Genomic DNA, 24,132 nt, shown 5'->3' with positions numbered 1-24,132 from the left:
GTGTAAACTGGCAGAAAACTGAACAAAGCTGAAAGAGAGGTGCATGAGACAGGAAGAGGAACACGTGGATAAGAGAACCTGCACCAGTGTTATTCACTCATTTTCAGAGGAGGGGCACTTTCGCCGATAAGGACCGCCACACATTTGAAACCATTGCGTTTGACAGCACGATGGCGTGTGTCAGGGGCCGCACTAAAGGTCACCAGGGGCTGCCAGTGGCCCGCGGGCCTTGGAATGAAAAATACTGACATAAAATGTAGTGATATATACAAAGTTTAGAAAAGTGGGCTTGGGTAGGACATCTCTAGAAGGGTTTAAGGCTTATAGTTGAGACTATTAGTTGTATAAAACTCAAAACAATCTTCATTGTTTCCTCCTTTGGTAACCAAGGGAGGAAACAATGAAGATGGAGCGATGATATTCATCCAGCAGTGGATAGATCATGGCTGATGACGTTGATACATATATTAGGGTTGACAGCAGTATTGTAAAGAATGTTTGCAAAGCCAATTATTTTATATCAAACATCCCCATTTAATGCAGGAGTCATTAAAAAACTAATTAATATTGCATACCGTGAAAAAAATTACACATTTATTTTAAATGTCCTGAGAATCCATGTTTTATTATATAGATATTCTAACGAGTATGATGCTATTTTGTTTCGTTTTTACGAAATTCATCACCAGAAGCATTGCAAACTGCCTTTCCTGTTCATGCTGCGGGTAACAAAGACAAATACTCATGGGTCTGTGAGAGGAACAAAGGCAGAACATTCCACGACAGCAAGCGATAAGCGATAAATAGATTTTTCTGAAGAAAGCAAGAAAATATACGGCACGAAAAGAGTCAGAAAACGAGATACGCTATCCCGAAAGCTATACAAAGCAATGCTAGTTTTTTGTTCTCTAAATTGGGGTGGAAAATAAATGTATCAACATAAATTGAGAACCGATTAACAATCATGGATTTCATTAAGACAAAATATTTTATCACACAGTTGCGTTCAAGATGATTGAGCAAAATAAAAAATAATGTACACGTGTTCCAAAGATTATGCTAATTGTGTTCTTGTATGATCATTGTGTAGAGCATTCTATGATCCGTGGATGACAAGGGTGCTTTCTAAGTCGGAATTATTAAGATAAATAATTGTTGGAGGGGCACACTTGTAAAACACAACATGTTTACCCAGGGCAATTATTTCAGGTGAATCCAAATCAAAATCATGAAATACTGTAGTGAGGTGAATGAAAAAACTGGAATTTATGAAGAAAAAAATATACACCAGTGTGCCTGAATAAGAAAGTTTTACCTGCTATGCCATTGAAACTGACAAATAAAATATTACAAAAGTGGAAAAATATGCAATTACCCGAGAGCTGAGCTTGCATGTACGCCTGATGATGCTAGATGTGATCTCCAGCGAACCGTCGTTTAAAATTGTCAAACATTTTGCTTGCTTTCCAAAATCATGATTTGCTGAAAACACAATTCAATTAGCATATTTGTCAGCGTGGCAACCTGATTTGATTGGCTGTCAGGTGGTGGAGGGTTATAGTTAGAAAAATGGACATTATACACTACACGATCTCACACCAAAGAAACTAATTCTAAATCCGCATGCCATTAGCTAATATTTCATGTGCACATTAGACCATGAATGTGACCAAACAGTACACTATTTACCTTGCACGAGATGGAGAGGTCATGTAAAGTTGTATACAACTCAAAAGACACATCAAACACATTTTTTTAACACGTGTAAGTTTTATTAGAAAGCCTTAGTGTGCATTACACAGGATCTGTATTATGTCACTATAATGATGTTTACACACATATACTCAAGTTAGTAAATACATCGATCCTTAAACAAGATTTTAGTGTTTTCCACAAATGGTCCATTCCATGCATGTGCATAACATACAATTGTGTGCGGTAAACAGCGGCTGTCATGAACTTTGAAAGGATTTTGTTCTTATGTTTTTGACACGCAGTCATAAGGCACACCGTGACGGAACAGCGACTTATGCGTGTAAGTACACTATCAGTAAGGCTTAAAGGCACTCATTCCAGACAAATCATATCGTACGTTTCAGAATTATGTAAGTCTTTAAAGCGATACACACGATAGCTGTGAAAGCAATAGCAAGCATGATTCACGTACAATGCTTACAAGATATATGACCATAAAATAAAATTGTTCATTACAGATTTATAAACAACAGACTGCGATAAAACGTCGGCACGTAATTTATTATTTTACTATATATATACACACACACACAAGGCATAATACAGCAGTGAATAAAAAAAATGTGAGCATTTACAAAGCAAAGAAAAAGAGTGCCTATACATGTACATACAATAAACACCCCAAAAACACTCATTCAAGCTTTTTTACATGCTTTTATTAACTCTGTCTGTTGTTGTTGTATCCTCAAATCTTGTAACTCAATTTTAACCCACTTCTCAAAGTGGTATCGACTGCAAACTTGGTATACTTATGTTATACTGATGACAATACTATATTCTATCATATAAAAAATATATATATTTTGAAACATATTTTTTGGTATGTTATGTTTCGGCTTGGGTCTAATTGTCCACGGTCAACTGACGTTGGCTGTAATTGGCCGTGGTCCCCCTTACGTTATGGCAAGCTTCGGGGTCACTTACTGGAGTCGTGGAGTTCTGCCATTACTAGTACATTTCACAAAAGCGTGTTTAAAAAAAAGTTTTTTAAAAAATATTACTTAATTTTAAGTCCCATTTGGAAGTGTTATACTGAAGTAGCAGTTTACAATCGTTGCATAAGTGAACGCATAGCTAAAATAGTTGCTGTTTTTTTTTTGGGGGGGGGTGGCATAGTGAATGGTGCAATGAACCCGGTGAGTTTGATTCTCGGCCACGGCTAACACCAGTGGCGAGTGATACCTGAACGAGAAAACGCAACACATTCCTCAATAACAATGCAAAAAAAGAAAACAATGTGTATTTAAAAAATGGCTGGCCCTTCTTCAAAGCACAAAAATGAGGATACACCACTGCCCATAACCTCACCAATTATATATGTTTTCTTTTAAGGCAGTGTCATTTACGGGTGTGTTGAGTTTTTGTTGTTGTTGCCAATTCTTCTTGTGCACCACTGTCAACGCAGAAGAATCACCAAATCATTAGGTTTATATCTGAATGAGGGTTGTTCAACCATCGGCAAACCGATGACTGTTTACAGAATTAACCACCAGTTCCAAAAGTCAGGAACCGGTTACCGATTTTAGTGGAAACCTTCGTAGTTAATGCACCGATCGGCATGCGCGAACCTACAAATGGCACGGCGGTTTAAGTCACCGCGCCGTACATTTGCCCCCCTCGTTTCTCAGTTAAATGGTGAAGACACAACTCCACAATTGCTTGCTCACTCCACTGCTGGCGGACGGACCTCCACTAGAGAGAGTTCTAGAGATTGCGTCTATTTTGGCCTACACTTCCACGCTGACCAGACGTCTTGCAAGAGGTTGGAGTACCCACATTTTACCCCACCACAGGTGACCTTCCGATATAAAGTGGTGTACCAAATGTATATTGCTTGGCGGACAGAGGAGAGGGGGTGGGGGATTTAAGAAACTTGTCCAATTTCCACAACTGCTGCTTCAGCAGATGGAATTGAACCGGCCACCTGTACATTTCAAGGCCAATGGTCTAACAATGACACCACAACACCTCCGATTAGCAAGGTTAGCTATGTACGGTGCGAAAGAAGTTTTAAAAAATTCACTGTGGCAGCTGCCTTTGTGTCTCAGTTAAAAAGGTAACAATGGTATGCTTATTGCTAGACATTTCTGTACATGTGGAAAACCGATAACCATTTTTTGCCAGCTTTTTTCACACGGCTGCCTGAAATGCAAAGATGCCACAAATTTAAAGCTCCTAATCTGAAGACGTCCTGCTCACCTTTCTTCACCAACCCGCAACTGATCACGTGGTGCAGTCTGGTTAACCAACCCCCATGACCGAAAAGGTGTGGTAAGACTTTCATCCAGCAGTTAACTGAAAAAGGGTCGTACATTCATTGATGCTACTTTTGCACTTTTAGTCGACAGAAAAAAACTTCTGGATTTCATACTTATTAAACAGACCTTTTGAAGATACTGTATAAAGTACATTTTAATACAAAAAGTAGAGGTTACTTCCACTTGACCATCATGAAGGTAGATGTGGATCATATGTTTTGGCAGATGACCAGATAACGTTTTTTTCTTCTAAAAATAGATTCTCACTGCTGGTTAAAATATTAGCAGAAGGAAATGGATAAAATCCCTATAAATAAACCACACTGTACAACATTTTTTATCTTAAGAAAGTGTTGGTAAAATATAAAAGGAAAAATGTAAATACTTTTTTTGCGTTTCCCAAACGTAAGCTATCTTTTTGGGTCACTAAACGCTCGGTATAAATGTTTTAACTTTGCAATTTTCTTTGAAAAAGCAGCATCATGATAATGCAGTGCAGCAGGTGCCCAGAAGCTATGGTGTGTTAGAACAAAACTGGTATTATTATTTCAATTTATAATTGTAATTTTTTTATTTTATTTTCATATAATTTTTATTTTCTATCTACGTGACTTTACTGAAAGAACCAAAAATATAAACAAATTCCGATGAAGCATGAAGACCCTTTTTAAAATAATTTCATCCACGGTGTAAATATTTGCTGTTTGTTGCCCTGGCAACAGAGGCATATACAGTGCTGGTATACAAAGCACACAGGTGAAGGCACGCATCTATATTGCTTGTAAATGCAATTTGATAATTAAGTGAATTAGAAATATAAATCATGCTACTAAACCAAAATAGAATGTTGCTATGCAAGTGTCATGTACCTTGGGACACGGGGGCGTTAACAATTCCAAAAGCAAACGTGTGCCCATTAACGAACTTCTTCTCATGTACATTTAATTTCCAGGCAAAGACAATCCCGCCAGAGGCTGCATACTCACTGTGGGCCAATTATAATAACCGATCAAGTAAAAGCTCGCCTTAGGCTTCGATTGAAAGTATAAATACAAATAGAGTGCATTTATGTTTGAATACCATTCAAGTTAGCGTGCCACCTCGGGGGTACGTGGGTGCGACTGGATGTATTGCAATCATGTGACTTCATGTGGCTTCAAAGTGCACCTGGCCTGGCACAGGCGACGTGGTGACATCATCGTCACTTAGTGGCGAATGGCGGGTGCTGTTGTTATTGCAAACAGCGTGGAGGGGAAGCGTGCCAAGGGATGGAGTGGTGTTGTTCAGGCAATAAACCAAGCAAGTGACTTTTCTGAAGTCCTACAGATGGATCATATATTATCCGAGTTTCATCATTTCTGCCACCCACATGTGATAGACAATTTATCCTCTGTCCAGGACAAAGTCAGACATGTGGTGGCCATCTATACGATACCGTTCAAGCACAATCGACTGAGCTCAAATTGCAATCACCGTAGTAATTCGATGTCAACTGTATAACAAATTTGAAGGTTTGTTGTATTTAATGAAGAGGTATCTAAGTTATTGCCAATGCATGAAAGTGCCTACATACTAAGCCAACACCAAGTAAAGATATCTTTCTTCAGAGAAAAAAAAACATGTGTATTTGCATGAACAACAATATAAAAATAATAATACAACTATTAAATTATTCCTAACCGACATTCAAAAATAAGGCATGAAAGAATTCAGACATTCACGAATCCGGGGCCGCGTGAGCCGTTAATGTCTAGTGAGCGCCGTTCAGGCTCGGCTGGGCCACGGCTTCGTCGCACGCGTCCATGTGGACGGCACGAGCCTCCCTGGGCAGTCGGTCCAGCGCCATTGTCAAACCATCCTCGTCCCCACTCCCGCAGTCAGAGTCCACCTGCAAAACAAAAATGTCAAACGCCGAAAACAGAAAGGAAATAAACTTTTTAAAAAATGTATTTCAACTCAATGCGAGCTCGGTACATATGACCGATCACAGAACAAGAAGGGGGATGGCAGAGGTCACACAAGCAAAAGCCTGAGATTGGTGAGGGAGGGCTTGGTGAAGAGGGGTAGATTGGGCTCAATGTCCCACCCAGGTGGGGAACCTATAACAGAGAAATTAAAGTTTATATGGGGTGTGGAGGGGGAAACTAAGTTTGTAATTCAGAAACAATTAAAACATCAATTGGATATGACAAAAGCAACTTTATGCAACATAATTAGAAAGCCCACGTTCATTTTAAACAGTATGGGGCACGGCAGGAACATGCAAAACGGTGATAACATGGGAAAGCCTTCATTCAGCAGTGAATAGACCATAGCTGATGATGAATTTTAATTGTGAATTGCTTATGGTTTGGGACAATGAACGTTACATGAATGAGTTTTGAAGAGTTTTATTTTAACTAAAAATATGCTTCGGAATTGAAAAACGTGAATGTGTTCAAAAGTATTTCAACGTGATATTTGTATATTTGTGAGAGTGGTAGCACAGTGGTTAGAGCACTGCCCTGTTAACCGAGCCATCTGAGTTCAATTCATGGTCACAACTAACATCAGTGGTGATTTATTTCCAAACCGTTCCTGGGCCCCCTTGCCCTTAATCAACCCACACTGACCAATACGGTGAAGTATGGTCAATCAACTCCTCTGACTGATATGGTGTGTGAGCAGGCCTCCATCCAGAAGTGGTTTGACAAAGGGTGTTTGTATTATTAGTAGTAGTAGTCGTGTTTTAATTATATATTTACTCAGTGTAGTAAATTGGAACTCCTCTTCTACCGAGAATCAGAATCTTTATTTAGACTGGAGAAATCATATGAGTTATCAAGCTCTTTTTCAGGGATGTCCAGTATGGGTGGGTCAGCAAGTTACAACAGCAAACAATGAAACAAAAACGAAAGAGAAAAAGAGTAAGCAATTCACAAAATGTAAACAAATAATTAAATAAACACACACTTTTTTACTCCAATTTATGAAGCTTGGGCAAGGGAGCAAAAACAACAACAAAACAGTGCCAGACCACAACAAGATAACGCCACACAGTAGTCACTCAATAAAATGGCACATTAACATTAAGCTATCGATAGAAGGTAAGAATCAAAGTAAAAAATCACATTGGCAAATGTGACTGTAGCCAACACTTATCTTCTGCTGTAGGATGTTTTTTGAAGGAGGGTTTACGATATTAAGGGAGGAAAAAAAGTTATTCCAAAACGTTGGTGTTGCAACGGTAAAGACTTTATCACCTATTCTAATTCAAGTTATCGAGATATTTAATAATGCATTAGCTCAGTGTAGTGCAGATTTGCCAATAAGGATTTTATGGATGAACAGGGCCCAATGTAGATTTCTTCTTGCATCAAGTGATGTAAGATTGGATTTTAAGTACAGGTCATTAGTAGCTGATCTGGCATTAGTAGATTATCTGTAAGTAGTGTCACAGTAGTCAAAAATTGGTAGAATTATCGCTTCAACGATTTCCAGGCACACATCTAATGGGAATACAATGTTTTTTCTATATGAAAACTCTACTTTTGATTAGATTTTACTTGAGATGTGATCAATATGGGGTTGGAATGTAAGTTTTTAATCAGTAAACCCGAGTATTCGAAGCACTCCGTTTGTTGAATTATGTTGTTTCTCATATCCGCAATAGGCGAAGGGAATGAAACTGGATTTTTGTTTCGAGAAAAGAGCATGACATTCGTTTTTCGGGAATGTAGGAGCAATTTTAGTGATGACAATTGATATTGAATTAAGTCGAAATCATGTTGGAGATTGTTTGACTTCGTTTGGAAATGTACCCGATACAAGCATAACACTGTCACCAGCAAAGAGATTTCATTCTGGGCGATTGAAGTTAAGTTTAGCATGGCACCTTGTGAAACACCATTTGTTATTTTAATATTTGTGGAGAAGATGTTATCACGATGTACCTATTGAGAACGGTCTGAAAGGTAACTTCTTATACCATTTTATTGTACCATCTGAAAATGTTTGTGGAATGATGGCGACGACGCATGTAAATGGGGCTGTCACACATTCTGCCTGCACTGATCTCGGGTGTGTATGTGGTATGTGTGTGTGCTCACCATGTGGGTAGTGCAGGAAGCATGGTTCTGCTCAGTTCCAACTTTGGGCATGTGTGCACGTGAGAGCTGGTTGCACAACCGCACCACTCGCAATGAGAGCTGGGAGAGAGAAAAAAAGGGGAAACTGCATTTTCAATACGTTCATTGCTATTTCAAACTGGATAGTCGGTGAAATGTTATATGTTGCGCCAGGGAACTCCAGTCACACCATGAAAATTATTGTGCAATGCTCGACTTATTAAATATCACAAAGATTATGTCCCATTACAGAAGACAGCAGAGTTCCCCAGGACATTGAACTCATTCTGTTAACTATGGTGCAATTTGTTGATTAAAAAACATTGGTCATCCCTACTTGTAAATTAGCAAAGAAGGAACATAAGGCCTGGAGCTACTTACCTAGAAAATCTATACATCCAAGGAACGATTACTTGTTGTATTACAATGTTTAATGCGAGCTACACTTACCACTTATTAATTTGTAAAAAAAACTGGAACACTCCTTTATCATTCCATCTTTAACCAAAACAGCCTTTCTACGACTAAAGTGATATTAACACTGATAATTCTGAAGATTTGATTCACATTACAATGAGTGTTTATACTTGACATAATGCGATATGAATATTGAAAATTATCAGCGTCATCATCACATCCTCAGAGTCAATACATCTCAATCATTGTGACGGTGCCCATATCCAATGGAGATCCTTTGTCAGTTGTGTAAATTCCACATGATGATGGCAATAGGTTACTATCCTGTATCTACAAGAGTATAAACATCAACCCACATGCTATATTTAAATAATAGCCTGCTACTCCGATTAGCACGGCTGTCTACGTACGCTGAGAAAGAAGTTCAACATGCATGCATGCATGCAATAGTTTACAAGGCAATAATGTGAAATATAGAACAGCTTTTGTCATACAGAGCTTTCAGAAGATGATGCATCGCATACCCTCCATTTCCTGCGTGCATTGAAGCTCTTGAGATTCTCCAGGTTAATGAAGGACAATTTTCTGTGCAGCAGTTGATGTTTGTCCTTTGGCTGGAAAATGAAATCAGAATGAGGTAGGAATTATGAAACAGGTCAAATTGACACGAAGCAGCAACAATCCACTTTTTTTTTAATACATTGCACGTTGCAGAATTCCAATGATTGACTTTTAAATCATACAGGATAAATCTTTGAGACTCAACACCCGGTGCCAGGGAGGGATTTTGTTGTTGTTATGGTTTGGTGTTTCTTGGGACAAATGATTTGGACTGTTAAAATAAGTTCAAGTGAAATATATTTTATTTAAAGCACATTCACAGTTATAACTGAACTTTGTGTATCTTCAGGTCTTTAATGCAATCTACATTGAGAGTTTCAACTATGTTTTTGTTATTATTTTGATGATCATCATGAATTTAAGCGAGGTTGCCTTAAAGTATCGATGCAGTACCTTCCCAAAAGACACGTTGCTATCAATTGGCTTCATACAAAGGTGAAATAATTCAAAATATATTATTTTCACTGAAAGTTACTGTTGAAATAATCTTAGCTTCGTGTATACTTTTTCCAAATGAGTTATGAATGCAATTTTAGTATTTAAAAACGTGTATTCAAGTGTGCATAATTACATATTCTCAAATATCATCTTTTAATTTACATTTCATCAAAGATGAAGAATACATAAGGAGGTATGCAAAAAGTATAAAAATGACAGACTAGGTAAGCAAGAGGACGTTATTAGTAATGAGAAATGAAACGTGCATACTCGATTCGAGATTACTGTATTTAAGTTTGCTTTCACATATGTGCTGCATATAGAGTGGTGACACCGTGGGTAGCACTACGAGCCTCGTGAGTTGATTGAGATTCCCGGTCATGGCTAACATCAGTGGCATCTAGGTTTGTCCAAGGCCCCCCTTTTATACATCCATACTGAATCGCATGGTGGATGTTTGACAAATAAATATCCCCCATGACCAATACAGTGTGGGGAGGACCTAGTCCAGCCAGAGAATGATAAAGAGCTGACAGTTATTTACACGAAGTATGGTAGCCCTGGGTGATAAAAGAAAATGTGTGGACTTTGATGTCTGCAATCAAGGTCTATACTCAAGAGAGTGAAAATGTGAGGCTGCAGTGCTAATCCAATATATATATGTTGCATTGTTTGGGTAACTTTATAGGAATGTAATGAGTCACTCGGCCCTATCCTGGCCCTCCAACCCCTCTACTGCCACGCCATTCAGTGAATTGCCACAATTCAGGATTAAAGTTCAGTAATCTTAATTTGTTTTTTATCTTGGTTCTTGATCTTGTTTGTAGGTGTGATGCAATCCACCAATTCAATAATTTAAACTGAATTATACACTCATGATATATGCCTTTAGTTGTTCTTGTAAGACTTAATTATTTACAATCCCTGCAGAGTTTGTGCAAATTATGACAAAACGTTACCTTGCGGCGAATGCAGCGAGACAGCGTTCGCGCAAGTCAAATTACAACACAACACTTACAAACCAGACGAAAAGTCATTGTTGAACCGAATCGTGACAATTCAAGAAATCAGGAGGTGGGCGAATCATTGCATGCCTGACCATCTCTATCACTCATTATGTGCGGTGAAGGAATCCAAGAATCACCCCGTAATGAAAGCTACATCCCTTCTCGGTGGAGCAGCCCACATCTCAAAGATGAAGGACTGAAACAACTCAAATGTGGACTTATGTTTTGGTCAAAACTTGATAGTGAACCAAAACGCATAACTGTCACACTTAAACATGCTACGTCTTCGCACTATCCCACATTATTTAAAAGTAGTTGTTGAAAAGCAACAGATGCTCAGGATAATAAATGCTCTATTGACCCAAAGGCCATGTGTTACTTGAGCACCCTATCCGCTTGAATGCACACACGCCTGCAACCAGCTGCACAGATATCTGCTCAGTCGGGAGCTGAACTTTGAACCCAGCACAACAATTTGCTCAGCCATTCTGCTCTCCAGTTCCTTCAAAGCATTCCACTGCAGTATCCAGCTTTCGCTGGCCATAGCACATCTGTGGTGGCCCTTGCTGGTTCCTCTCTGTCTGCCTGCCTTCCGTGAGCTGCTTCTGATACAGAAAGTCACATCATGAACTTCTTGGAAGCAGTCTCAATGTGGCCAGAAATTATTTCGTTTCTGCCAGGTTTGCTAATAAACATGAGTAATACACAGTCACCTTGCATGGTGTTCAGGGAGAATATGACTTAGTTTTATACTTGTGAAGGCACGGAATCCATCTCTAGTGTCTGCCCTCTGCCCTTCAATCGCCAGATCATACATTCCTCTGCACATTGCTCTCCAGTACAGAGATATGTGAGCAACTATATCACACGCTTTTGTCAGGCAGTGTGATGCCTCCATCTCCAGGCAGTATGATGCCTCCATGTTCAGGCAGAAAGTGCCTCTAACGACGGAGGGGAAACGTCGCGAAGCAGTAAGGAGCAGTGCTTGCCACGGCTATCCCAAAAGGGCAGCTTTTAAGAGCATTTCTCAATAATATACCGTACTTTTTAACATTAATTCACTATTGTTAGTGGAGTTATTTTGTTTTACTTTATTTAATTTCACAAAAATTGTCACTATCAATAACGTAACAATGCAAAAATTGTCCATGGATGATTCAATCGATGCAAAAAGATTTCAAACACATGCACAACGTGATATCTTTGGACTACTTTAAAAATTGTAAAGATTTGCAAAAAATTCCATGTCAGCAGTTAATGTTTTTTTTGCAATAAGCCACGTAACAGATTCCACTGACACACACGAAACAATAAATTTCCAAACATCTTTCGCATATTACTTTGCATTTCATCTGCAGGACCAACATTAATTTCATTCAAGACATTTTGTTCTCTGACCACGTCACATTTTTGAAGAAACATGCACTATCGTGCCAGCAGGCAAGATTCGGTCAAGTGTGGACTTGGCAAACCCAGGCAGTAACAAGCACACAAGCAACAAGTTATGGTTGTGAAATATCTACAGCACTGTCAAGAAAAATTACGAGAAAAATGCAGTTTCAATGCTTTCGCACGCAGGTATGAACACAGCTGCAAATTTTCTCCACGGAATGCTTGGGTAAGTTAAGTCTAATCCATTGAGATATACAATATTTCCATGGAATTTACCTAACATTTAGGCTTTTTCCTTAAATAATAATAATTTCCATTAGTAAGGTTCATTTCATCCGTATATCCCAATGCGACATGCACGGAAAGCATGGAATAAACAAATCCGGGTAAACGACCAGAACTAAGGAATGAAGGCCAGTTTAAAGTTGTGTTTTTTAAAGACAGACTTAAACATGTATAACTATTCTGATTGTCTTATTAGCAAAGGCAACGCGTTCTAAAGTTTGGGAGCTGCATTGGCATAAGCCCGATCACCTCGGGAAATAATCCGTGACCTCTGAGTACTCAGAAGGAGGAGATCCAGAGCTCTCAAGGACCTCGTTGGAGAGTAAACATTTGATCAGTTCCTGTAAATATTGCGGGGCTAACTCATTGGGGGCCTTGTAGGTCAGCAGCAGGATCTTAGAGTCCACTCGATACATGACTGGTAGCCAATGCAAAGACAAGACAGCAGCTGTGATGTGCGCGCGAGAGCACTACAAGCTGCATTCTGAATTATGCAGCCGACTGATATTGCTCTGGATAGTGAAGTTTGGATTTCACACAAGGCATATGTGGCTTGTTAAATGATATTTATGTTAACACAGCTTAACATTCAAGTGGAAATGCCATAGTTCAGCGGTAAGCAAAGGTTAGTTCTTAATTTATAGACTTTGAGAACAAAGACAGATATTCTTGGAGGCATACGAAAATTGCAGAATTTCTTAATGCAGGTGCACATACCAGCGCATATGAGGAGCTATGGAAAGCACAGGTTGTGCCCACCTGCTACATGGAATGTTACAGTGACAGATTTGCTGACAGCTCCGGTAGCTTGCAATCACTGTTTTACATCCCCAGCTGGTGTGACTGTTCATGTTCTCTATTCGTACAACAGGGCCTGTTCGATAGCCTACCCTAACCTGCAATCAACTGCCGAACACTGTAATTGCTGAAGTCAGCACCCAAAATGTTAACTCGAGTGCATTGGGCTTTGATGGTTTATAACGGCGGCCACAGAAAATTCTCATGTTAAAGATATACCGAAGAGCCACATTCAAATCTAAGGAAAAAAAATGACATTAAAACGGTTGAAATGTATTTATTGGCAATGTAAAAGTTATCAATCTAAGAAAACATGAGTAAATATGTTACAGCTATAATCTCACTATTCCTGTCTAAATATGAAGAGTTTTCACATTCGTCTCTAACATTACCATAAAAGGGAATATATTTTCGTTAAAGTTTCATGATTTTGTCTGTATATTGATCGTTTTTCCCATTTATGGCATTGCTATTGACGGATGTTTTGAGTTTTCGTTGTGTTTGCTTCTGCATATGATTGCGAACAAGCAAACATATGCATTTTAACAAAAAAATGTTTTGTGTTTGTCTGTGATTGGATTTACGCTTAAATAAGTTTCTGCACTTATAGTATATTGCAGTGTAATACATTGCAGCTTTTAATCCGTACATATTCACAATTGAGTAGACATACAACATACATGATAGCAGCTCATATTTGCAATTGATGTGCCTTGCATAGACTTAAATAATGAAATTATATTCCCCCAGAGTAATATTTGCCAAAAAATGGCATTTCAAATGACAAACATCTAATTATGTAATAAGCATTTAGACATTGTTTGGTACATTACTATGAATTACCGTATTGTGTGATGTACATCTACAAAAGCCGCTATTGTATTCAGTGTTTTCTTTGTATATATATTGTCAATTTTAAAATCGTCATACAAAACCCCTGTATAGTTATCATAACATTACACATCGCCCACATCGTCAAAAACGAATGTAAGAATACTCCCTTAAAGAGTTGAAGAAAGGAAAATACAATTCCAACCAATAGACATTGATCATTTTATAAAGGGAAAAACAAACCCTGGGAACATTGAGTAAAGTACATGGAGTCTGTAACATAAGCTTTAACTACACATGGTTGCAGAGTTATGGGATTAATAATGACAGCATTTTTAGTGGAAGAAGATGTTTAAGAATAAATGACCAGAAAACACAAAGCATACGTGGATTAGAGGGAGCCAATGCATCTGTTAGCAGCCAAAGCCTTAATGTGTAACAGACTTGGCTAACAATAAACAGGCTTTATGGAAGAAAAGTCATGCATATGAATCAATATGCTAAATATATGACGAATATGACGAATACCCTAAATGTTTTTTGTCCTATTTTTATCAATAATTTTCTATTTACTTAATACGACTTTATATATACTCCCTTTAAAACAGCCTGCATCAGCAGCAGGCCATGCTTTCCCACCTGATGACGGACGCTTGTGTTGCGCCCGAAACGTCGTGATATAATTTATTTGTCTTTCATTTTTTTTTTTTACCTACGTGACTTTACCGAAAAAAACCAAAGAGTATTTATATATACTCATTTATGAAAATGTCATGAAGGTAATGAACATTTTAGAGATGGCGGACTTTTCTCAAGGGAACATGCCCAAGAGGAAGATCGCCGCTGAAGAGATGGAGAGAGCCCTCTGTCAATCCACTAGTGGCCCTAGGCCTCCTCATGCCGTGCAGGTTATTGGGGTTGTTTGGTCATATATCACTACGGTGGTCAGTGTGATTTGGCGAGGTCAGGTTGAGATAATACCAGAGGTCGTCGGGTTCATAGCTGAGTGCCCAGACTATTGCACCACTGTGCCCACCCTAGGATCATGTTTTTTTGCCATAAGTATACACACAGTAAGTTTATCAACATTTTTAAAATTAACAATATGACATGTAACTTTAATTACTAGGTGCCATGTACATCATGAGAGCACGAGTGCATACAACAAAAGCATAAATGTTTGATCAGTTCGCTCATGGATACATGAAGTAAAAGCATACCTTAATCCAAGGATGGTGTATGGCCTCTTCAATATTCATTCTTTCTCTATTAAAGAAAATCATACATTACCGTGCACACTTAACCTATACAGAACCTCATTATGATTATTGTATATTCCAAAAAGGTGGCAGCTGGCCCTGATGATTGTTATTAAATTCTGGAAGGCATGCTTATCAGTTGTCGGCCGCTCTTAAGCTTGCATGTCACCTTTGCTATTCTAAATTACCATCTAGACTTTGATTTTGCATCTAATGACGGACTTGCCATGCTGTTGTGATATTGCTGTGTGCCCTTTCAACATGGTTTGATCCACACTGTTGCACATCCTCTCCTTTCGCACCTTCGTTTGCCAGCCATTATTTTGGCACTGTCTGACGGTTACACCTCCCTCTCTGGTGACAACAGCAGATGCCTAGCATGCTCGAAGTCACTTGGCAGATCACAATGTTTATTTTACTTGCTCACCAGGCAGCAATGAGCAAATTGAAATGACACTCATACACTAATTTGCCTTATTATGTGAAAGGAAATATTGTTAAATGCAAAAACATTGCATTTCAAATAAAGAAAATAGAATGCACCTTTGATAATTTTGGTAACTGCACAACAGCTGTTTAATGTAACAGCAGAGTTAATAATATAACATTCCTTGAGAGTATTACTCATATTTGTTATCAAGTAATTATACATTGATTAATAATTGAAAACACATCATTTGTCTATGCAACGCATGTGCTAAACGTCTAAAACTATTCAAAATTTCACAATTAAATCATTAAAAGATTACTCGTGTGATTATATAATCACACAACTAATCTTTTAATGATTTAATTATCTCCCATTGGATGTAAATGAATAATTACATAACTGAGGCATTTAGTGACTTTTTCAATTATTAGCATTAAAAACATTCATTCCAACATTTTCCACAATTAAACAATGTTATCAACCTAAAATGTGAGTTTAACTTTTACAAGCCCTGTATAATATTTAACACATGTATTTGTTCAGGAACAAATTCTTAATATCCACATATATAACAAACATGATGTGTCACTCTTATGGGTATATACACATGCGTATGTGAAGGGAGCGGTAGCGTAGCTGTTAGCGCGCTGCGCTACAAACCCGGGAACCCGAGTTCGATTACTGCTCATGGCCAACACCAAGTAACGATTATCTGAACCGGTCCAGGGCCTCCACTAGGTCGACTCAGCCTCAAATGAGTACCTGGTACGCCACTGGGGAGACGTGGTGCTGGCCACCCACCCCCTCGTGTGCCGTGCCTTCATAGGTGATGCTTGCTAACAGCACTTGCCCCAACAGTCTGTTAAGGCTATAGGGTGAACCTTTGTGTACCAAGCTCTAACTAATCCCAGGCCAATGCTTGTAGCAATCAGAATTGGACATGAACTATTGTATTTGCCCATAACGGAATCAGAAGCTAAGCTGGGTTAACTAGTGCTTGGATGTGTGACTGCTGTGCATAAAACAGGCGTTCTAGACTGCTGCTGGACTACATTGTCACCAAAGTGTGACAAAATCCATTGTACCGTACTGTGCTTCAGTGTCTATGCTTCCTACCAACCAACAAGTATGGACAGAATGTATACGAACAACCATGAGTCTCAGTCCTTACTTGGGGCTTTTTAAAAGCAGCCTTTGAATGAAATTTTTGGCAAGAGCGCTGGTCTGCTTGAAATACTCCTCGTCGAACTGGTATTCCACGGCTGAGATGTTGCTCAGGGTCTCCTCCTTGGTGTCACCCAGGAATGGGGAGGCCCCACTCAGCCTGCGTGGATGAAAGGGAGAAACGATGCAGGTATGGGGGGGGGGTGAAGGTGTGGGAGGGTGAACACGAGGACAGGGTCACACGAGGAGGGGGGTTGGGTCACATGAGATAAGTCACACCAGGACAACAAACGGGTGTCTGTAACCAGCCTGAGATGAACCCTGACGATATGGTTTATACTGTCTAGGGTCTGCAATCTTAATGTGATCTTGAAGCCTCCCTGATGTGCAATGACTTGACAAATTCGCCAAACCTCTTGCTGGCAAAGTTGTAGGTTTCATTGGAATGTTATATATTAACTTAAAAAAAAGCATGTATGCAAATCTCCCTACCACTAACCAATCCACACTCTTAAGTCTCTCTCGATTTGAAAACGAAAGAAAAAAGTCATGAATTCACCTTGAGGCTTGAGCGAATGCGTTTAACCAAGTGTACTTAGAACAGTACTGTAATGTTCTCATTGATTAATGTAAATGTACTCCTATACTAAAATCTATGGCATGTCACTTAGATGTCAGTTGAGAAAAATCAACATTCTGATGAGAAGGTTCAGTCCTCCACACCTCAACCACTGTTGATAAAACGCGCATGCTAAGCTAAAACACGTCCATGCTCTGATGCGTCTATGCAAAAAAACACGATACTGAAGACAACATAAATATTGGACGACATATGCAAAGTAGTTCTATGACCAAATCACCCAGAATGCGGCAAATCCCATCAGACCTCGGAAGTCAAAACGGAGGTGAGCCTGGCTAGCTCTCGGATGGGTGACCAACATGTTCGCGGACAGGCGTAGAGGGCAGTGCAGCAAACTCCACTGTCGTTCTGCACTCCCTGCCACCTTTACCAACCCCGCACATTGGATAGTGGTGAAGTATGGTGCAATAACCCTCACAGCCTGCACGGCGTGGAGACATCCCCACATCCAGCAGTGGATTGACAAATGGGCTGTGCTTGTGCACAGCAACTCGCTTTCAATAATATGGACTCGCTGCCAGAGTGTTATTCTCTTCATTTTTTTTTTACCGGTAACGCAATATGGAAAACTAAGCGACAGTTTATGCCAGATCGAGGACTTTACAGGTTCGTCCTGTTCAGTACGCCAACATTATGTCTCGGGCTGTCGTGCCGTAGCTGCACTGTCTGCAAAGTGGGACAACAAACTCGGAAGATATACGAATAAATACACTTCACATTGTTGAAACGTTCTTCACCGCACCGACTGTACTGGACATCTGTGAAAAAGAGCTTTATAGCTCATCGGATTCCTCCAGTATAAATAAATATTCAGATTCTTTGTCAAAAAGTGCATTCATAAACACATGATATAATCTAAAAATAATACTGTGAAGAGTCACAGTTGACCATATATACTTACAGAATGTATGTCATTACTCCAATGCTCCTGAAAAAAATACGTTTGGTTGGTTTTAAAATTAACAAACACAATAGAACACAATACTGTACAGTAAAAAGATTTGGATTCATATTGCAAATGTTGTGCTTATTTTTATAATTAATATTATATACCCAGGAAAGCCGCACTGAATCTCAAGAATTTTCAGGATGGTCCTGCTACATTTTTGCAATAGTAGGTAGAATTACCGAGAAATTTAAGGTATTATTTAATATTGGGATTTTGGGATGTTACATTTAATGTGTTTTTAGCTTTTTAACATTTATGCAAGTCTATAACTATTCTAGATTTGAAGTTTTCGTGACTGCAGGGATCCACATACTCTTTGGTTCTTTCGGTAAAGTCACGTAGGTATAAAACACAACTATTATTCAATGCAATTATTTAATTTATTATTTTATCTTCATACGTGACTTTACCGAAAGAACCAAAGAATAATAACTATTATTATAATTGTATTAACAAGTGGAACTTTGTACATCTTAACCCACCACATATCAGCTTGCACTCCGAGAGGCTCGTAGTTGACAATCTCTGGTGCTGTAACAGACAAAGACAAAGATCCCCCTTATAGCCTTAACAGACTGTTGGGGCAAGTGCTGTTACCAAGCACCTATGAAGGGCGGAATGGCACACGAAGGGGTGGGAGGCATGCACCACGCCCGACCGCCTTTGTCTTCCTAGTGTCCATGTTTACACATCGAGTGCAATGCATTAGATGCATACGAAACGTCTCTGCTGTTCTAGTATTCCTCATCTGAGTGCTGGTGAATTATGTCCAGGGAATGGATTTTTGGTGAGGACCACATATATTTAGATTTTTTGTCAAAGTGTCAACATCATCAAACAGGCACAGGTCATGCTCATTTCTATCGATGGCCCTCAGCCAGTGGTGGAGTTTCCCAGTTATTCGGGCATGGGACAAAATAGTTTGGGACTGTCTTTGCTGTTGTTTTGCTGCCTTACCCAAGCTTGAGAATTGGTGTACTTGTGCAGTTTGAACTTATATACTTTATCTAATTCATTTATTTATTTTTAGTGATTTGCTTACCTTTCCGAAACTTTGCACTGCTATCGTTGTATGTAATGTTTTTGTTGCAACTCTCTGACCTGGATATCTTTGAAAAAGAGCTTCATAGCTCATCGAGTTTATTCAGGATAATTAAAGATTCTGATTCCGAGATTCTAATGTTAATTTGCCACAGAATGGTACTAATTTAATCGATTTTGGATGGGATTGTGGGCTGGGTGAACCGCTGACAAGAAAAGTGAACTTGCAATATGGCAATAGTGAGATAAGCCTACAGCAATATCAGAGTGGCACTGCATGTATGAGTATTTCTTAAAGCGTTTTGCAAACAAGGCACAAAAACTAGAATATCTAATGTTTGTCTTGAGTTACGATTCTGTATACAGATATACCTCGATTCACGCTTGTAAAACTAAATTTTGTACATCGAAATGGCTTTTCCCATTAATTTAATACGAAAAATCAGGGATATGTATAGGACAGTCATTCCAACTACTCTTAACCTAAAAAAAGATAACACCTATATCACTTTTCACAATACAAAAATAATAAGAAATAACATATATATTAAAACGATTGAATATTAGTTAACTGAAGCAAAAAAATATCAACCTTTTCAGCGACCTCACCAAAAGATCTGCATTTTGGAATGACTGGAAAGGTGATATGGCGGCGTTACTGTCGTACTGCAGGGATACCGTGACGCCGTCGTGGATGGATGATGCAGCCTCCCGGGTGGTTCATTTGATCTCGTTGTTTGCGTGCCGTGTGAAATTTCGTTCACGTGGAAATTCGATTTCGTAAATTGAAAAGTGTCCAGAATTTGTCAATTGCATTAACGTGACATTTTGTAAAACCGAACATTCGTAAATCTACTTGTATTTCAATGTTACCAGAAATGATGTCATGCTCATTAATGTGACTATCTTACAAATAATGTGTGACTTTGTGTTTTCCGTATCATGTTCTGAAAATCTTAGAATTATGCTTCGTGCTGATATTGTACTTATACTCTATAGTAAGCGTTGCCTGTGAGAAGTAAATTGTATTTACATTATTTGTATTCAAGACAACATCTGAAAAAACTAAATGTGTGCAAAGTCACAACTGAAGTTAGGCTTCTAAGATACTGCATTGATGATTTTTAACAAGTTAAAAACTTTGCCGTGGCTGCAATCGTGTTTCATTGACTTTGCAGTTCCCTTTGTTCCACTCTACTTTTAGTTAGCAGTGCATTGGATATGTTATAGTCATGTTTTATTTCTATTAATACTATTAAATTATATTTCCAGAGTTTTGTTTATTTACTTAGGTACTGTTTTAGAGAATACATGGGGTTTATCCATAATTGTAATATTTTATTGGCAAGTGTCATATCTGAATCTCTGGATGCATGCCTCCGATTCCCCGCACGACTATCACAGCTGGCTACGTATGCTGCGAAAGAAGTTCAACATACAATACAAGGGGCAGTATATGCATGGCATATTTGTGCTTCATTTCAGCACTTTGAAATTCTGCAACATTCAGTGCCATGTAAATCCTTATCCTTAAAACCCTTACCTACAAATTCAGGTGTCCCGAAAATATGTCTAAACTCCACACCATCCACAATGCTCTGCGCCAGTCCGAAGTCAATGATCTTGACATTAGCTTTAGGTGCACGGTTTTCCAGCAGCATTATGTTCTCAGGCTTAACACAGGACAGAAGGAGCACACAGTCCTGTAATGAATACTATTTCAAAAGCACACCTACTTATACTTAAAATCAATCGACTCATCACAGTGTTATACAGTGTAACAAGTTCAAGTTAATTTATTAGGTATAGCCCTATGAGCCATTCGGCCCTTGAATCGGGTGCAACCGCAACAAACAAAAAACAAAAACATGAACAAGAAAACATCTTATAGTGACTATGTGTAACATAGTGACTATATGTAACATGCTTGATGTCCATACAATTACTGCATTTTTGAAGGCCCATGTGCAGGGCTATAAGGCTCACAAGACGTGTAGTTTTTTTCCTTCTTCTTCAAAAGAGACATAAACTCCATAGCGTAACAAAATCATGGCGATGTTTTCTTAATACACTGGACAAATGAGTTTGTAATGCAATTTAAAATGTGATATGGTTTGACATCAAGTAGAGTCATGTAATAGGGTTAATGTATGGGATTTGCTGAGAAGAGATCTGTATATATATTTTTTCCCATGATTTAACTAAACTGCATCATACATCTTTACACTATTGTTTCACTATTTAATCGACTCCAAAGGAATGATTGGCTGAGTCAAACTCCAAATATACAGGCATCAGGCTCGGGATCAAACCCACAACCTCCTGTATACCAGGCAAGGTAGATAACATCTCGTAACCGTGACACCTTAACTTGATTAACATAATTTGAAACATGGGGTAGAGTGGTGGCACAATGGTTTGCACCCTGTACTGTGAGTCCAACCACGTGAGTTCAGTTCCCGGCCAAGGCAACCCCCCCCCCCCGCTCCTAGCACGGTGATGCTTTCATCCAGCAATTAATTGGCAAAGGGCGATAAATTCCTGCTATTTTAATATCGAGAATTGTAAGTGATATAACGTCAATGTCCTATTTAATAGAAAACGGATAATAACGTAAACATATGATGATAAGTTCACGTCTAAAAATGTCTTTGCAAAGGCCAATATCTTGTGGAATGTGCGGTTAACAAGGAAGCCTGGTTTACATATCCGAGTGTATTGCAGTTCCCTCGCTTTGCAAAGAGATTCGGTAATCGCGAAATATGTACAGTTACACCACACCTCCCATACACAATCTGGGTTCAACTAAATAATAAATACGTCTTGTTCTACAGGTTTATTTGCTCTGTTAGCCTACGTGTAACATGAGCACACCGCTTGCATTTTGCATAAATAACCGATTCTCGCAAGCATGATTCCATGTGTATATCATAAGTGTAGGAATCAATTTTACTCGATTCATCGATACATCCTTGCATGCCAAGTAAGAATGAGCGAATGTACTCGACTGAGATGCATTTCCGGTGCGTTTCTCTCACCTTGAGATCAAAGTGGGCTATGCGCCTGCAGTGCAGGTAACTCACACCGTCCAGAATTTGCTTCAGGAACTCTGTGGCTTCATCCTCTGACAGCGACTCCTTGTGAGCTAGGAAATCAAACAGCTCCCCGCCAGATACCCTGCAAGGCATTCAGGACATGAGCAGCTCAGTGTGAGAAAAACATAGCCGCCCGTTGTTATGACCCACAACGAATCCTACCTGTGGCCTTCTTTACCACTCATCACAGTACACATGGGTAGGCGCAGTCAGACAACATCACTGATTGGGCATTGTGAGAATGTTTGACTTGCTCATGGCAGGATACGCGTTTAATCATTGTGACATGTGAGAAAGTCAATGCGTAACACATGTATTACATGGCACAAGCAGCGAGTGCTATGGCTTTCGTTGTTCTTATGCAACACTGCAGGGAGTACATGTTATGGGAATCAATTCGAAGTTTGCAGGAAAATAAAACTTTGATAAAACATCCGACGGTCAAAAAATGTTAGTTAAAAAAATGTATTCCAATGCGACTGTTATATACTAAATCTTAAAAATATTTCGTGCAATCCATAAACTCCCACTAAATGGTTTTGTTGAAATATCGTTTCCCCCCCCACGGAAAGAAAACAACTCCTGTTTTTTTTACTTGCTACATATTTTGTAAGAATGCTGAAGCAGCAAGAATCTGATTATAGTAACACTAAATCACACTAAATCATATGGCTGTAGCGATAATCGAATTGCAAACTTGACTATTGCTGCTCTTTGTTTACCCCATTCCCCACCAGTGGACTGGCCACGACTGCCAATAACACTGCATATGTTAGTCTTCAAATGCCTGTTACGTACAAGATTTAAAAATAAAACATTGCAATGCAAATGTAGAAACGAATGATAGCATCGCGGGCATGACTGTGAATTATTAACATAATTAATTAGAAGCATTATTTACATCATGAAATAAGAATGTAATGCCTAAATAAAAGGTTGTTGTTGAGTGGTTGGATTTTTTTTTCTCAGACAGTTGAATGAATAGATAATAATTTTGAAAACATCTTGTTTGTATTGTCACTAATTCAACCAGTTCTAGGTAACGTCAAGATGAAAATGTTCTGTAAAGCTTACACTACATAACCAAAGCACATTTGTGAAAGCCTCTGTGCTATAAGAATGGCACAAACACTAAATTAACTTATTTTATTGGTTCATTATGGTTTGATGTGTCCTTACATTTGTCATAAGTAGTCATCCATCTGCATGCCCATCCAACTGGTGGATGTCAACTCTACACCTTTCATTATTCCCTTACCTACGGTGCTGACCATTCAGATGATTTCCCACAATTAGCCGTATAGCCAATTGAAATATTAATTTGCATGAAATTGCAATCAAACTATCAACACATTTTCCATTCGTAGATTTCATATTTATTCAAGCAATATATTTTAAGATATGTTATCAATAAAAAATGAAACGTCATGGCTGTTTTACACGACTGCCTTTCACGAAATCACCCAAAAATGTGCCCGACCTTGGCAGGTCTCAGCTCAGCCAAAGTCGAGGCTGGTGAGCACTTGGATGAGTGACTAGCAGATGGCTTCTCCGGTGTTGTCTGTGTGGGGCTGCAACACCACCGTATTGCATGGGTTTTCTCTACATGGGAGTCAAGCACTCACTCAGAACTCAGAATCATTATT

At 38.9% G+C, this 24,132-nt stretch overlaps 1 protein-coding gene across 1 annotated transcript in view; it reads right to left on the bottom strand.

Annotated features, from left to right (window-relative positions):
• Nucleotides 1-1,767: 1,767 nt before the first annotated feature.
• LOC144953984 (death-associated protein kinase 2-like) overlaps nucleotides 1,768-24,132 on the bottom strand; it is a 69,414-nt gene continuing 47,049 nt past the window's right edge. Inside the window, exons 4-12 of the mRNA XM_078884581.1 lie at nucleotides 22,430-22,568; nucleotides 20,935-21,064; nucleotides 18,833-18,881; nucleotides 18,303-18,329; nucleotides 16,769-16,921; nucleotides 15,129-15,174; nucleotides 9,061-9,150; nucleotides 8,102-8,200; nucleotides 1,768-5,901 (exon numbers count right to left, since the gene is read on the bottom strand). Coding sequence (XP_078740707.1) covers nucleotides 5,764-5,901; nucleotides 8,102-8,200; nucleotides 9,061-9,150; nucleotides 15,129-15,174; nucleotides 16,769-16,921; nucleotides 18,303-18,329; nucleotides 18,833-18,881; nucleotides 20,935-21,064; nucleotides 22,430-22,568 — 871 coding nt within the window. The 3' untranslated portion in view covers nucleotides 1,768-5,763. The remainder of the gene's footprint in view (nucleotides 5,902-8,101; nucleotides 8,201-9,060; nucleotides 9,151-15,128; nucleotides 15,175-16,768; nucleotides 16,922-18,302; nucleotides 18,330-18,832; nucleotides 18,882-20,934; nucleotides 21,065-22,429; nucleotides 22,569-24,132) is intronic.

The sequence above is a fragment of the Lampetra fluviatilis genome, chromosome 3, assembly GCF_964198595.1.
Source record: "Lampetra fluviatilis chromosome 3, kcLamFluv1.1, whole genome shotgun sequence".
Classification (NCBI taxonomy): domain Eukaryota; kingdom Metazoa; phylum Chordata; class Hyperoartia; order Petromyzontiformes; family Petromyzontidae; genus Lampetra; species Lampetra fluviatilis.
This window is presented reverse-complemented; position numbering and strand designations above follow the sequence as displayed.